General features: G+C 41.7%; 2 protein-coding genes across 2 annotated transcripts; both read right to left on the minus strand.

Annotated features, from left to right (window-relative positions):
• Positions 1-840: 840 nt before the first annotated feature.
• Positions 841-4,716, minus strand: gjd2b (gap junction protein delta 2b). Its single transcript, XM_005942650.3, has 2 exons — positions 4,108-4,716; positions 841-3,386 (listed from the first exon to the last, which is right to left on the minus strand). The coding sequence occupies exons 1-2, from the start codon at positions 4,176-4,178 to the stop codon at positions 2,543-2,545; spliced, it is 915 nt and encodes a 304-aa protein (XP_005942712.1). The 5' UTR covers positions 4,179-4,716; the 3' UTR covers positions 841-2,542.
• Positions 4,717-5,803: 1,087 nt separating this feature from the next.
• Positions 5,804-9,037, minus strand: LOC102299125 (actin alpha cardiac muscle 1). Its single transcript, XM_005942649.2, has 7 exons — positions 8,948-9,037; positions 8,260-8,398; positions 7,712-8,036; positions 7,458-7,619; positions 7,037-7,228; positions 6,195-6,376; positions 5,804-6,122 (listed from the first exon to the last, which is right to left on the minus strand). The coding sequence occupies exons 2-7, from the start codon at positions 8,386-8,388 to the stop codon at positions 5,979-5,981; spliced, it is 1,134 nt and encodes a 377-aa protein (XP_005942711.1). The 5' UTR covers positions 8,389-8,398; positions 8,948-9,037; the 3' UTR covers positions 5,804-5,978.
• Positions 9,038-15,056: the final 6,019 nt, after the last annotated feature.

The raw sequence follows: 15,056 nt of genomic DNA on the forward strand, positions 1-15,056 counted from the left end.
TTGACTTAGAGTTTTAAAAATAGCTCGCATATGCCCTTATTTTGTTCTACTACAGTTGTCGGGGTGGCTGAGGCCAGCAGATAAATGCATATATCGTTGAGATTACTTGGTCTCCATATGCAGTGCACCTATATTGTCTCAGATGTTTAATCTCCCACAAGATATATGTCATGTGCATTTGTCAGATCACCGGGCAAACACTCTCTATGTGACTGGTAGCCTGGCTGCCATGACCACAAAAATGCAGACAACACATGCGCAACGTAATCTCCGCTGAGACCTGCAACATTCATATGATGTAAATGCAAAACAGCATGCGTAATTGCATTCCAACATACCCCAATAATTTTGCTCTATGGCTGGATTTTGAAACCAGGTAAAGTATTGCAAGAAATTAAATAAAACAATAGCATCCCATTCCTTTGTTTGTTTCTGGAGATACTTTAACTTATATTTTTTTTATACTTTAACTTTTCATTTGATTTGATTTTTTTTGTGGCAAAATTAAATGCAAAAAAAGAGAGCAAGACAAATGCACACAGCTGTAAACTGCACTGCGCTGAGTTAAAGTGGCAAACAGCTCTTCTTTCTTTTCATTTCTTCTCTTTTTTCATTTTTTTAACTTCAGGATTTAGAAAGAAATCTTTAGTCCCTGCTGAGATGGAGATGGATGTGTGGCTGCCCTTCCTCTTTGATTACACCCAGCTTTGCAGAGTCATCCTAGATGAGAAGGGACCAGCCTTTTCCCAGATCACCTGCAACGGTGAGCTGCAAAAATTCGTCTGTAACTGTATGTGCCCACCTCCCACCCCCTTTCCCATCTTTGTTTTCACTCTGACCTTCAGAAGATGCACACAAAGGCTCCCCTCAGCTCAGGCTGCTTGCTTTATTTAAATAAGAGGAGAAGGGATGAGCAGAGAAAGGGCAGCTCTTTCAGCATTCAGAATAATGATCAGCTTTTCTCATCCCTGCATATTACAAGTAAATTCTCACAACAGTTTGCTCAGTAATATATCACCCAAACACTCTGTCAGAGCTGAGGCCAGTGTCTGATTTGATGCATGTCATATAGATTAAAAGTTCCCCCAGGCCACTTCTTTATGTAGCATAAGTATTGATGCGCCTCGTGGAAGCAGCATCAGTGTTGCAACACATTGCAGATTGGTGAGATCCTGCACAAGGTGTGTCCTGCGGTAGGTTTTTCTTTTCCTTTTTTTCCTCCTTTTTTTTTTTAACTAAGTGGGTGTGGCTTAATTCTTCACTGCACCAAGGCAAAACTTCCACTGGATATCTGTGTGATAGGTCAGCTCCAAACAAGCTCCAGCAGCGGACACAAAGTACTGCACCTCACACATTTCTGGTGTACATTAATCCCACTTTTATTTTCCACAGAAAAAAAAAGATGTTAGTTTTTTTTCTGATCTGTTTCGGTTACATTTTAAAACCATTCTATGAAAAACTGTAGCACCAGAGCAGATTTCTATTGCCCGTTCTTTGATAAAAATTTCAATTTTGTGCTATTTTTCAGTTTTTATCAGCTCGGTTTGGGGAGAGACATTTCTTGTATATAAAAAAAGAGTAGCACTTCATTTCTTCTTCCAGTCATTTGCAAAATAAAACAGATAAAATTTTATATCTCTTTTCTTTTTCGTTTAAATCACAACAAATACATTTAAAGCAAATAAGAAATTAGGCGGTATTTAGCATAATCCAAGCAGGGAATCGGCTTTCATGATGATTATTATATATTTATATATTCATATGTATACATATCTATATATATATATATTATGTCTATATACAAGTATGGCACTTGATTACACAAAAGCAAGAAAACACTTCACAAATAAAAGCAGTGGGCGCTTTGGTGTGTCATAAATTAAGGAAATCACAGACGTTAGCGTTTTGCAGCAAATTCACCAGATACTGTTTTGCAAGTTAGCTATTAAGCAGTGGAATGGATACATGTGTTAAGGTCAGTGGTGCAACACAGGCAACAAAAAAACATGAAGTAAGCTGATGTGTTTTATCTACGCTGAACCATAGTCAGTAAGGATTTATATATCTATATTTATATATAAATCTGGGTGGTTGATTTTTTTCCTTTGTATGGTGCCATTTAATTAGGTTGGTGCCAAAAACAAAACAGGTGGAAAGAAAATGTCTTGAAAACACCGTCAGGTCAGTAGCACATTTGGATAAGGTCAGGCTCTCAAGTGTTCACCTCTTAGTGCAATTATTTTTGCATTTACTCTCTTCAAGTACAGCAGAACAGCCCCAGAGTAAATATGTGAACACGTTAACATGGTCTCCGTTTACCATCCTACAGAGTATAAACGTTACTAAAAAGTTGCATCAGTGCAAGAATAAATAAGTAAACAAACGTGTAATCCACGCTTGCCATGAAGTCTGTCAAAGACCAACAAATTAAAAAAAAATTGCCCACTCTTTAAGTCATGACACGAATTCGGCGTGCACAGCTGTCCATCATGTCCATCATGGTTTTTGTTTTTTGTTTTTTACATGTTTTTTTCCACGTGTGTTACACATAAGCTGAGTCACTGGATTGAGTGCGGCCAAAATTAGGCACACTCATCCTTGGCAAGTCCTTATTTCTGATTTCATAAATGGACTTTCGCCGAGCCTGCACGCCTCGCACGGCCGTTTTGATTTTCCGCCAGCCCAAGTGATTGAGTTCTGCCAGGTTCAACACCACACAAAACCCACTGACAGCGAACATGAAGACCAGGAACACCGTCTTCTCCGTGGGTCTGGAGACGTAGCACTCGACATCTTTTATGCAGGGGTAGCGATCACATTCATACACCGAGGGGACGTTGAATCCATACAAGAAATACTGACCCACCAAAAAGCCTATTTCCAGCGCGTTTCTGAAAACCACCTGGATGATGTAAAACCTGGAGATGCCCTCTTGCCTCCTCATTTTGGACTTTGTAGTTCTCATGGCCGAATTGGGGATCTCTTTGACTTCTAAACAGTCTGGCTCGGCTTCTTTGGTGGAGTTCTCTGTGTTCTGAAGTACTCCATTAACAATGGTGTTCTTTATCTTTTTGCTCTCGTCTCGTTTCAGCGAATCTTGATCCTTATCTAGTGTCAGATAGACTGTTGAGTAGCGCCGCTCCTTCTGCTTGGCCGACTGATGCACCGAGTATGTGATAAAACAAAGGCTCGGAGTGCACACCATGATGATTTGAAAAACCCAATATCTAATGTGTGAAATGGGGAATGCCTTGTCGTAGCATGCCTGGTTGCAACCCGGTTGCAAGGTGTTACAAACAAACATGGTCTGCTCGTCATCATAGACAGTCTCTCCAACTATCGCTACGATTAGAATCCGGAAGATGACCACCACTGTTAGTAGGATCCTAAAAAGCAAGCAAACAACAATGTGAAAATACGTGTAAATATGTACGGTTACTGTAAGCGTGGTTCAGTTGTGCGCTGCCTCGGTGGCTGATGCGCTTGGAGTCAAAATCTGGCGTGTTGGTGTAGGGAGCTGTCCAGTGCTGAAACAGGACGCTCTTTGACGTGTTATGTGCTTCTAACAGCGTTATTCTCTCATGGATAATGTCACGTCTGTATATAGAGCGTGTGTTTTATGATTTAATGGGAATGACATGTAGGAATCGGTGTTGCCGTTACTGTACCTGTGTGTGCTTTGTTAATGGAAGGAGGTGATAACGCCGACTCTCGTTCAATCTTTGTCTGCCACCCATGAGTGCACAACCACCACTCAAACTCACCACCAAACATCAAATGGATAAATGGATGAATGAACACATGAAACGACACATGGATTTTAGTTTAGGCTTTCAACTTCGCAGCACCATCCCAGGTTCTGAAGAGACAGCTGTTAACTGATCTACTCAGCTGTCTCGCTTAGGAGGAGAAGGACGACGACGACAAAAAAAGGATATCTGTGGAACAAGACAGAAAATCCACAACACAGACACGAAGACTGGGCACCATGCTACAGAAGATCCTGGAGGTAAAAGACAGAAACGGGGGACTGGGAACCATGCTAAAGACGATCCTGGAGGCTGCTGCGTTTCTTCGGTTGATCTTGGTTTTTGTTGGTCATCTTACCTTCCGATCATAGTAGAGTGCTGCTGGACAGCAGCCTCCAGGAGCCTCTCTAGTATAGTCCATTCCCCCATTTCTGAGCATCCGGAGGAGACGAGAGCGCAACGGCACTGTGTTCAAATCCCTCCAAAAAGAAAGGGTTTTATTTCCCGTCCGGCTTCTTTCTGTCTATTGCTGTTGTCAGTCTCCACAAGGCTCGATTTTAGCTAAAAAAAAATGCATCCGTCACGGGATGCTGCTACCGTCCTCGTCTCTTTCTTTCTCTCTGCGCGCTATCTGGTTGGTTATGCGCTGAGCGCGCAGCGCCAGTCCTGCTGTGTGTGCCGAGCGCTCCCACAACGTTGCCACACTTTTCCTTGTCATGAGAGTCTGAAGGGCTGATTACTATAAGCCCTCCTATTTTCGATCTTCAGATCAGTTTGATGGGCTGCGCGCTGCGTCTGGATGGAGGGAGGTTGGATTTAATGTCTTGCCAGCTTTAATCCGCCTTTAAGTAGTCTTCCCCCTCCCTCCCACGCGTCACGTACGTGCAGACAGGTCGGTGGAGAGCAGCCAGAAGTATCAGGGTTTCTGATTTCCAGGTACTTAGTTTGGGACATAACGTGCACCGTCCAGTGGACTCTGCTGTAGACTAGGGTGTCCAGAGTGCTAGAATCAAAGGTTTATACATTTTTGCATAGCTTGCTTGAATCAAACCAGTACACTGTATTGTTACTTAACAAATTGAGGTACAAAACTGCACGTGCAGCCACATACAGCAACATCTATATTTTCTGGACAGTGCTTGTGGGGGCACCGTGTTCTGAGAACAAGGTCAAGGGGACTTTTCTGGGATTTTTTTGTTTTTGTTTTTTGTTTTTTTGTTTTAGTTTATAGATAAACACACTTACAGGCAGGCTGCGTCTACCTAGTGTTTCACATTGCATCAGTTTTAACAAAATCTATTGTTTTATCTGCGGTTCTAGGTTATATCTGAAACACAAAGCGAATGCAGCTTTATGGGCTAAGTGGAGGCAGTATTTCTTTCTTGGAGCAGACAGCTTTACATACCCGGAGGATTCCTCCCCATGTCGCCGTCATCTTTGCCCGGTTGGTAGCTGTTGTTTCCACCTCGGGCAAAGATGATGCTCTGGATACAGTGACAGAGTGAAAGTACCATCCGAGCTGCTAATCGCTTTACAAGGCAGCCTGCTTGTCTGCCTGCCTCTCTCTGTTTGTGTGGAAGTTTAAAAATAGAAGCAAAATATGTGACCCCGCCCTGTATAACGCTCCGAGGCTTCAACCTATGGCACGGCACTGTGTACTCATGCTAATATTAGACTATTGTGTGGTTTATAGAACATGTTAAGTCAAAGCGCCCCCCCCCCAAAAAAAAAAAAAAAAAATTATATGTATATATACATATACATATATAGGAGCTTTATTACACAGACCTCTTTATATTAAAATTATAGCTGGTTTCAAACACTTTGTGTCCCCATATATCTGCATTTCTTAACCTCGGAGACGTGGTTTTCTGGTCACGTGACGGTGGCGTTTTCACTAAATGAAACTTTGCTAGGTTAATTTCTCATGAGGTGGCTTATCCTCTCCGCTCACTGTAATCTTTTCTAATTCAAATCTTTAATAACCTTTACTCATCCGTCACGTGATGAAAGGGCAAAGCTTTGGCGCTTAAGAGAGAAGGAAAGAAAGGGGCTGGGCAGGCTGTTTGTTTATTAATAAACTTGTACATCTTCACATAAAATTGCACTTGTGTAAACAAAAAACATTAACAGCAACGCGCGAATTGCTGCTTTTAGTCGTAACTTCGGCTGTAATAAAGGGTGAGGTAATAAAGGGTGAGTGCAATGCGGAGGTGGGCAGGTGGACTCTTAGAAGCACTTCCTGTGGACAATGGAGGGTCCAGCCTCATCGTACTCCTGCTTGCTGATCCACATCTGCTGGAAGGTGGACAGCGAGGCGAGGATGGAGCCGCCGATCCACACAGAGTATTTCCTCTCAGGGGGGGCGATGATCTAAACACAAGCACGTTTGTCAACTTGGGAAAATTACAAATAAATGTGTTATTCAACAGTGTGTTAAGTTACCTTAATCTTCATGGTGCTGGGGGCGAGAGCTGTGATTTCCTTCTGCATGCGGTCAGCGATACCCGGATACATGGTGGTGCCGCCGGACATAACGTTGTTAGCGTACAGGTCTTTACGGATGTCAATGTCGCACTTCATGATGCTGTTGTATGTGGTTTCGTGAATGCCAGCGGATTCCATTCCTTGGCAAACACACAGAACAAGTGAGTGGGTTTTTACCTCGTGCAGCAAAGTACACATCTGACAGCGCGGTCAGCTGCCACAACAGGTGCTGAAAGGGACAGCTCCGCCAACAGCTGATGTTTGCGGAGCTAAGGTCAATGTGAAGTGGAAGGCACTGCTTTAGACAACTGATATGCATTCAACGGTAATAAGGTGGTAAATCGGTGATGGATATATCTGAAGCTCCACTTGGTTGCCATAGTTAGTCAAAAATGTGAGAAATAGACGTGTATATGCTTAGAAAACAATTCATGTACAAATGTGGGGTAGTATTCTATGAATAGGCCTAAGGAATAATTAACAGTTATAAGCAAGCATTAAATATTGAGAGCCATATTAAAACCCAGATATTAGACTGATTCTTTGACTGACAGCTACCCCTCCTGCTTCACGATTGGTTCACATTAATATTGTAACAAGTTCCAGCAATGGAAGGAATTGAGCTGATCGAAACGTTCCTTACACCAGAAGAAAGTGAGTTTAACAGTCTGTACATTGCAGTGAAGGTCAGACTATACGTGAATGACTATTGCAGGGACTTACAGTTAATTCAGCGCGACATTTCAACAGTGTCACTGCAATTAAATTAGTGCTTAGATGTTGTGTTCGCTTTTACGCACCAATGAATGAGGGTTGGAAGAGGGTTTCCGGGCAGCGGAAACGCTCATTGCCGATGGTGATGACCTGGCCGTCGGGCAACTCGTAGCTCTTTTCTAGAGAAGAGGATGAGGCGGCGGTGGCCATCTCGTTTTCAAAGTCCAGAGCGACGTAGCACAGCTTCTCCTTGATGTCACGAACAATCTCGCGTTCAGCTGACGGAGATAGACAGGCGCGTTGTAGTCAGAAAAAATGTACTTTGGACACAAGATAAATCTCTCCTCTGATACCGTGTTATAATAATTCTTTGTATCTTTATACCCGTGTTGATTGTTGAAATAAAACAAAATAAAAGTAAAGTAAAAGTAAATGATGTTTGAGTGATGTTTTAGTGCTTTACAGGTCGCCCGTGTTTGAAATTTGTGACTAACGCTTTACACTCACCGGTTGTGACAAAAGAATAACCACGCTCCGTCAGGATCTTCATGAGGTAATCTGTGAGGTCACGGCCGGCCAAGTCTAAGCGCATGATGGCGTGGGGAAGAGCGTACCCTTCATAGATGGGGACATTGTGGGTCACACCATCACCGGAGTCAAGGACAATACCTAGAGCCAACAGAGAATATGTAAACATTTAATGTACCTTTTTTTAATCTACTCAAATGCTGCACAGCACCTGTCGGAGGTCTGTGTCATACCTGTGGTACGCCCAGAAGCGTACAGGGACAGCACTGCCTGGATGGCCACATACATTGCGGGGACATTGAAAGTCTCAAACATGATCTGTGTCATCTTTTCTCTGTTGGCCTTTGGGTTGAGGGGGGCTTCTGTCAATAGAGTGGGGTGCTCCTCTGGGGCCACGCGCAGCTCGTTGTAAAAGCTGTGGTGCCAGATTTTCTCCATGTCGTCCCAGTTGGTGATGATGCCGTGTTCGATGGGGTACTTTAGTGTCAGGATTCCTCTTTTGCTCTGGGCCTCGTCCCCGACGTAGGAGTCCTTCTGGCCCATACCAACCATGACGCCCTGAAAACATCAGGAATCGGTGAAGTGATGTAGTGAAGGATTTACTGATGATTAGAACAAAACATGGCTGGTGGGTTTCCTCCAGTGTAAACAATAGATGCGTGCGTAATTACGCACAACTCTGCTTATCCTTGCAAAGCCTTAGATTATTTTTGATTAAGTATAAATCATGCATACACGTCTCTACAGTGCCACTGTTGTTTTTATGAACAGTTTAAATTACCTGGTGACGTGGGCGACCAACAATGGAAGGGAACACCGCTCGTGGTGCGTCATCTCCGGCGAAACCCGCCTTCACCAGTCCAGAACCGTTATCACACACCAGGGCTGTAGTCTCCTCGTCGTCACACATGGCGGCAGGTCTGCAACAGACAGGCGGGTGCGCGCACGAGCACAATTAGTTCCGATAACAGTTGTCCTGTTCTTTTTGTTTTGTTGTGGGGTTTTTTGTTGTTGTTGTTTTGTTTGTTTGTTTGTTTTTTGATTGGGGGATTAAAGAGGTTCCCTTCTCTTTATAGGTTCAGCGCAAACAGCACACTCGTTTTTGGTGGATCCTGAAGCCAGAAAACTAGTTATGGATAATAATAAATTAGTTTTATGTAATATATCACATAACAAACTACATATTTCACGAATTCGAGAGTTGTTTATTCAGATATTTAAGTCACTAACACTAGCGCTGTGTAGCGTAAAAGCGTTGTTAGGACTTTGCATCATTTGTAATCCACAAAAAAAGTTGATGATCCACATGTCGCTTTTGATGAAATGATCGGTTTAATTTAGATAATGATTCTTGTAAGTAAAAGATGGAGGTCATTGCTGTTTGCATTAAAGTCCCGGATCGATCCTAGTGTAATAAATCCAGTGTTTGTCATTTTTTCACTCCCGTTTGATCAGCTGTGAGTACTCACCAGATCAGCACCAGAGGCCGACTCTTGAGTGTGTAAACCAGCGGTGCTGAAATGTCATGCCCCGCCAGTTTATACTCTGACAGTGTCCACGAGAAGGGGCCAACCAGTGCGACCCCTTCTCCATATTTGGTAGCCCACTGCCCCATTGACAACAGCTTCTCCATGAAAGGCATGACAAGTAGAGGGATATCCCCATCTGTGCCTGCTCCCCATTTATGGACGACAGGGATGCGGACAAAGAGACAATGAGAGGCTTTCTTTTGATCCCTCTCGATAAATCACTGTAGGATTATTTAGAAACATCGCTGTGTCTGGAAAAGTTCTAATCTAGTCACACATTTCTATCTTACAGAATTGTTTGAACCCAGCTAAACTAAGTAAATTCCTACATTTAAACATGGGTTACACTTTCCTGTATAATCATTGTTTACACAATTCTGTCCATATAAGTACTGAAAGGTGTAATATTGGTCAATATATGCACAGCTTTTTTTTCTTTTTTCTTTTTTGCTATTGTAATATATTTTCTTGTAGATTTAAAGGACACAGCCTGTGCCAAGTGTAGAGACCACTTGTGCCACAAACCTGGTGTGAGCAGCTCTTTGACTTTTTAGAAGCTCCAAACCTCTCATGTTGATTTTGTGTTAAACAAATCATCTTCCTGAAGAAATAGTCTCATTCTGGTGCAGCGACTATGTATATGTTTAACATCCTCGACTTGCGGAAAAGAGATGTTCGCAGATGCATTCAAATATTTCCATAAAATCTAAGTTTCCATGATTGTAATGGTCTCTCTGTAAAATAATAATGTTGTGGCCATAGTGCATGCTGCTTGTTTGCCTTTGGAATATACTCTAGTTCATGATTGAGCCCCTTCTGTTGTGTTTGCATTGAGTGTATTGAGCATAAAATACATGCATGAACCCACAGTCAAAAATAGAGGCAATTACTTGGTCATAGTATAATGTCAAAGGTCATTGTGGTATGCTGAAGGCACTTCTACTTGTTTCTTTCTCTCTGTCTGAACAGATAATATTACCTCAAACACCAAATACTGTTCTAATAATTACCTTGTGATGTAAGAACAGCCAGAGATAATTCACTCTTCCTTGTAGGAAACCTTTGCAGATAAGTCAGATGTAACGCTGATACTATTTGCTGTTTCCGACATCAAAACAATAAAGAAAAGGGGAAATCTTCTGTTGTGACATGTGCCATATTCTTTCTTTATTCCTGCACTGAGGAAAGAACAAGACATAAGAAATGACATTGCCAGTATACTTGAAACAGACAGAGCCCAAGTTCTGAAGGCTGGAAAATAACATTGGCTAAGAGCAGTGGATGGTCCCACCACAAGGAGGACAAGACAAAAGGGCACAGCAAGCCATGAATCATATGCTGCTGTCACCCGACCCCAAGCCATAACCCTTCACTGTGTGACTCTTTGTTTTGGTGTTATGTAATAATTGGTAGGCAGTGGTCTGCTTTAAGCATCCCTTTGCCCCAGCATTTAAATATATTCCTAATATGTTTTTGACCATAGCTAAGTTAAGTCCATCTAGGTAGACCAGCACTGTAACTGTAGCTTAAGGTGGACATCTTTGCCCGTGTTCCAAAATATTATAGTTTGAAAATGACATTTCAGTGTTAGCCGCTGTTCTCTGCAGGTTCTGTCACTGCCAGGGTTCGTTCTTAGGATATATATTGTGTAACCATAAAATAATTTTTATGTCTGTTTTCCTAGCCTGTTTTCCACGGGTGTGAAAGGCTCACACCAGTGCCTGAAAAATACACAGAGACACTTGGAGGCTGCTCCAATAATCCTGTAGTGTGACTTTCACTTTAGCAGTTACTGAGATTAAATCATTGTGGCATGATCGTTCTTGTCCCGCTCACAACCCCTCCGGAGATCATCATCATTACTCAGCAGTGGAGATGAGCTAATAAGGACAAAAACTGTCCAGAACAAAAAAGTATATTGATTTTCTATGGGGAATTCATCATTAATAAAGCGCAAGTCTTTTTAATGAACCCAGCCTGGATGGAAGTCATTCACCTGATAGAGGCAAGGTGTTGTACCTAGGTGGGAAAAGTGAAGGGCTGTTGAAATGTCCCAGGACTGAAGCATTTAATCGGTTCATCAGAAGCTCGCTTGATATAAACTGTCTGGAAATGCTTTGGCCATTCCAACATTCATCTTTCTTGAGCACCAGGAGCCACTGAAAGGTCACAGCCAAAAGAAGACATGAAGCATATTGCTCAGTGAAAACTGGGTGTCCTCTTTCTGGCCCGTGCACTGAATACTGAGTGACATGTTGTTGGCTTAAGTTAAAGTCTTCTGCTGGGTACCGCAAAGGAGCGCACGGTTTGGATCACTGTCACTATGCCTGAAGTTACACTGCAAGCATTTGCTCATTCATTATCACTGATACTTGGACAGTAAGCTGCACTTTCCTAAAGTGCAGAGTTTCCAGTTTTTAGACTTTATGAACATCTGTTACATAATAAGCTCATGAAGCTACTCTGAAGAGAAAATAAGTGCTGATTTTGGCGAAGAAAGTCCAAGTTTAGGTCTATCACATCTGCCTACACACACACACGGAAAATGTTACATTTTTAATTGAGTAATCTAAACAATATCACAATTCTTAGTGCATTTGTTTGTTTTCTATAACTAACTTTTACTATTCAAATTAACTAATATACAATTCACAAAAAACGCCAACAAGAAATTCATATTTTGCAGTCTAAACATGTTTTTCCCAATAAATCACTTAAACAATATCTTTTTTGTTAAAATTGTTTATGATTCATTCATTGAATAATGAAAAACACAATTAATAGACTAATTTTAGTCTATAATTGTGTAAATCTTTGCAAAACAAAACTTTGCATGAATCTACTTATAAGATTTTTTGTAATGTAGTTACACTGTTAACTAATTAATCATATTTCCATAATTAAGGTCTTAATGCAGCACAGTAAAACTGGGTCAAACCTCTTTACTTTGGGGGATGTTGACTTAAAGACATCCGTGGTGAAATATTTATACTTGTTTACTTAGTCTGTGATCATCTATTTCCTGATTTAAATTATTTGAGCATACTGAGTGTAGCATTTTCATATACTAGATTGCACAAAATAATGGGTCCAAACATGCTTATGGTATTATATATACTCATTTTTTTGATGCAGAATTTAGTGACTGTTTAATGTAACCAGCTATGGGAAAAATAAAACCCCAAATTCCCATTTGGTGATTCCCATTAAAGGTAGAATTCCCACTTGTTGTTTCTATTGAAGGGCATTTTGTAGACAAGATACAAAGAACAACTACAACAACAAAAAACTTTGCAAAGATTCTGAGACCAGGAGAAGTTCTCCCTCCTGGTGTACAGACGAATGGCAAACTGATATTTACTTATATAGCTAGCATCCACATCACCGTGTGTTTTTGTGTGCATGCGCACGCCTGTGTTTGGGGGAGAAATTACAGAGCAGTATGTGGCCAATTGAATGGGGAAAGTGTATACTCATCTTCTCTCTTTTTGCCTCCCAGGTTTCCCTGAAGCCAACAGGAACAGACTTTTTCCATAGCCAGTCTCAGACCCCAATAAAAAATTTACTAGCTCCTCTCTCTCTCTTTCTCTCTCTCTCTCTCTCTCTCTCTCTCTCTCTCTCTCTCTCTCTTTCTCCCTCTCTCTCTCAATCAGCATCAAGGCCCATTGCCTTCTGTATCCTCTGCCAAGATTTCTGGAGTGAAAAGCAGACAAAGTTGAATTAAAATCTGGCTTTTCGCAAGTGACTTTTCTCCTCTGGATATTTGGGAGCAGAATTGGGCAGACAAAAAGCAATGTAACTAGGTCTCATATTGCACCCACATAAATATTGCAATATGCATTTGGGCATTGGCTACTTCATTTATTAAAGAAATCTGTGTCAGATTATAGCCGGCATTTGAAAGAATGATTGAAGTTTTGTCACAGTTTCAGTCAATAGTGAGGGCTAGAAAATGGGGATAAGAAGCAGTTTAGTTTGAACATGAATAATTTATGAATCAAATTTGAATAAGCTTCAAAAATGACAGCTACACGGATTTGTAGGTAGGCTGCTCGGCAAGAGTATTTTGGTAAGTATTTAGAGGCGCTCCTAAGTGTTGAATCCTGAGCTATTTTGGTTGTGGCTGAGAACACATGATGCCAGTCAAAACTGATAGGGAAGCTTCTGACTTTTTAAGCAAAGAGCCAGCGCACCCGAGGACGCACAGCTAAACAGGCTTTTGCTTTTTGCCTCGCACACATTTCAGCTGTTTTAGTTAGCCTCCACAGCATATACATATTTGCAATTCTAACACGCTGCTTGTGTTGCGTCATGCACCCTACTGGTTTCAGAGATGCTGTTATGGAGGTAAATCTGCTCCACACTCCAAAGGAAACTATGCCGCATGAAAGTACAGCGCATTTTCCCTCCAATAAATAGTTCAGTTATGCACTGCTATTTCATGACCCCATCTGCCCCTTTGGGATTTCTTTTGAGCTGTAATTCCGTTTCATGTGGTGCTGTTCATCTCACCACCAGCATCAAAAAGTATGTATATTACAAGATAAAAGAAGGTAAGGTGCTTCAGATGGACCTTTGAGCTGACTTTTTCATTGAACTTACTGTGATGTTTGCAGTGAATATATATACCGGACACTTTACACTTTATTAGCTACACCTTGCTAATACAGAGTTGGACTCCTTTAGTTCAGTTCCTTCAGAACTGCCTTAATCTTTTATGGCATAGATTCAATAAAGTGCTAGAGACATTCCTCGGAGATTTTGGTCCATGTTGATATGATAGCACCACACAGTTGCAGAGAATTTGTGGCCTAAACTTCTATGGTACAAATCTGCTGTTCTACCCAAGGTTATCTATTGAATTTGACTGTGAAGGCTGTTTGAGTACAGTGAACTTACTGTCATACTTTGAGTTTTCTGACATGTAGCATTGTCTAACTGGAGACAGCCATCAGAGGATGGGGACACTATAGTCATAAAGGGATAAACGTGGTCTGCAACAATTCTCTAGGTCACAGGGATGTTGAACTCCAGGCCTTGCGTGCCTGTGTCCTGCAGGTTTTAGATCTCACCCTGGGTCAACACACCTGAATCAAATGATTAGTTCATTACCAGGCCTCTGGAGAACTTCAAGACATGTTGAGGAGGCAATTTAGCTATTTAAATCAGCTGTGTTGGATCAAGGACACATCTAAAACCTGCAGGATGCCAGCCCTCAAGGCCTGGAGTTCGACACCTGTGCTCTAGGATGTGGGGTTTAAATGATGCTCAGTTGATACTGAGGGACCTAAAATGTGTCATGAAAATATGTTTCACACATTACAACCGCCAGTACTCTGAGCCATTGATAAAAGACAGTATAGATCCTTGTTTTTGTGTTTTTTATGCCCAATTCTGACCCTACTATCTGGATGTCACCGCAGAACTCAAGATTCATCACACCAGGCAACCTTCTTCAATTTTGGTGAGCCCATGCAAATTGTAGCCTTGGTTAAGTAGTTGGACCTGGTGCGGTCTTCTGCTATTGTAGCTCATCTGCTTGAACGGTTGATGTGTTGTGCTTTCAGAGATGCTGTTCTGCATATTTTGGCTGTAACAAGTGGATATTTGAGTTAGTGTCTCCTTCTGATCAGCTTGAAGCAGCCTGGCCATGATGCTCTCTGGCATTTCACCCAGAGAACTGCTACTCGCTGGATATTTTCTCTTCCTTGGACCATTCTCTGCAAATCCTAGAAGTGGTTGTGTGTGAAAATCCCAGTAGATCATCAGTTTCTGAAATATTTAGGCCAGCCTTTCTGAGACAATAATCATGCCATATACAGAGTCACTATAAAAATCACCTTTCTTTCCTATTTTGATGCTTAGTTTGAACCTTATCAGGTCATCTTGAGCATAACCCACATGCCTAGATGGATTGAGTTGCCACCATGTGACTGGCTAACTAGATATGTGACTGGCTAATTAGATATTTGCATTAATAAGCAGTGGAAGCGGTGTGCCTAATGAAGTGGCTGAGTGTATTTTCTAAGGCCTTTGATACCTATGTGTG

The sequence above is a fragment of the Haplochromis burtoni genome, unplaced genomic scaffold (assembly GCF_018398535.1).
Source record: "Haplochromis burtoni strain Fernald_Lab_line unplaced genomic scaffold, NCSU_Asbu1 Contig_89, whole genome shotgun sequence".
NCBI lineage: Eukaryota > Metazoa > Chordata > Actinopteri > Cichliformes > Cichlidae > Haplochromis > Haplochromis burtoni.

Bases quoted from the DNA above. Each gene is read 5' to 3' on its own strand.
- gjd2b (XM_005942650.3), bottom strand. From the start codon at position 4,178: ATGGGGGAATGGACTATACTAGAGAGGCTCCTGGAGGCTGCTGTCCAG. The intron at 3,387-4,107 runs GTAAGATGACCA...CTTGCTTTTTAG, and splicing joins CACTCTACTATGATCGGAAG to GATCCTACTAACAGTGGTGG.
- LOC102299125 (XM_005942649.2), bottom strand. From the start codon at position 8,388: ATGTGTGACGACGAGGAGACTACAGCCCTGGTGTGTGATAACGGTTCT. The intron at 7,229-7,457 runs GTGAGTGTAAAG...TATCTCCGTCAG, and splicing joins TTATTCTTTTGTCACAACCG to CTGAACGCGAGATTGTTCGT. The intron at 6,123-6,194 runs GTAACTTAACAC...GCTTGTGTTTAG, and splicing joins CCAGCACCATGAAGATTAAG to ATCATCGCCCCCCCTGAGAG.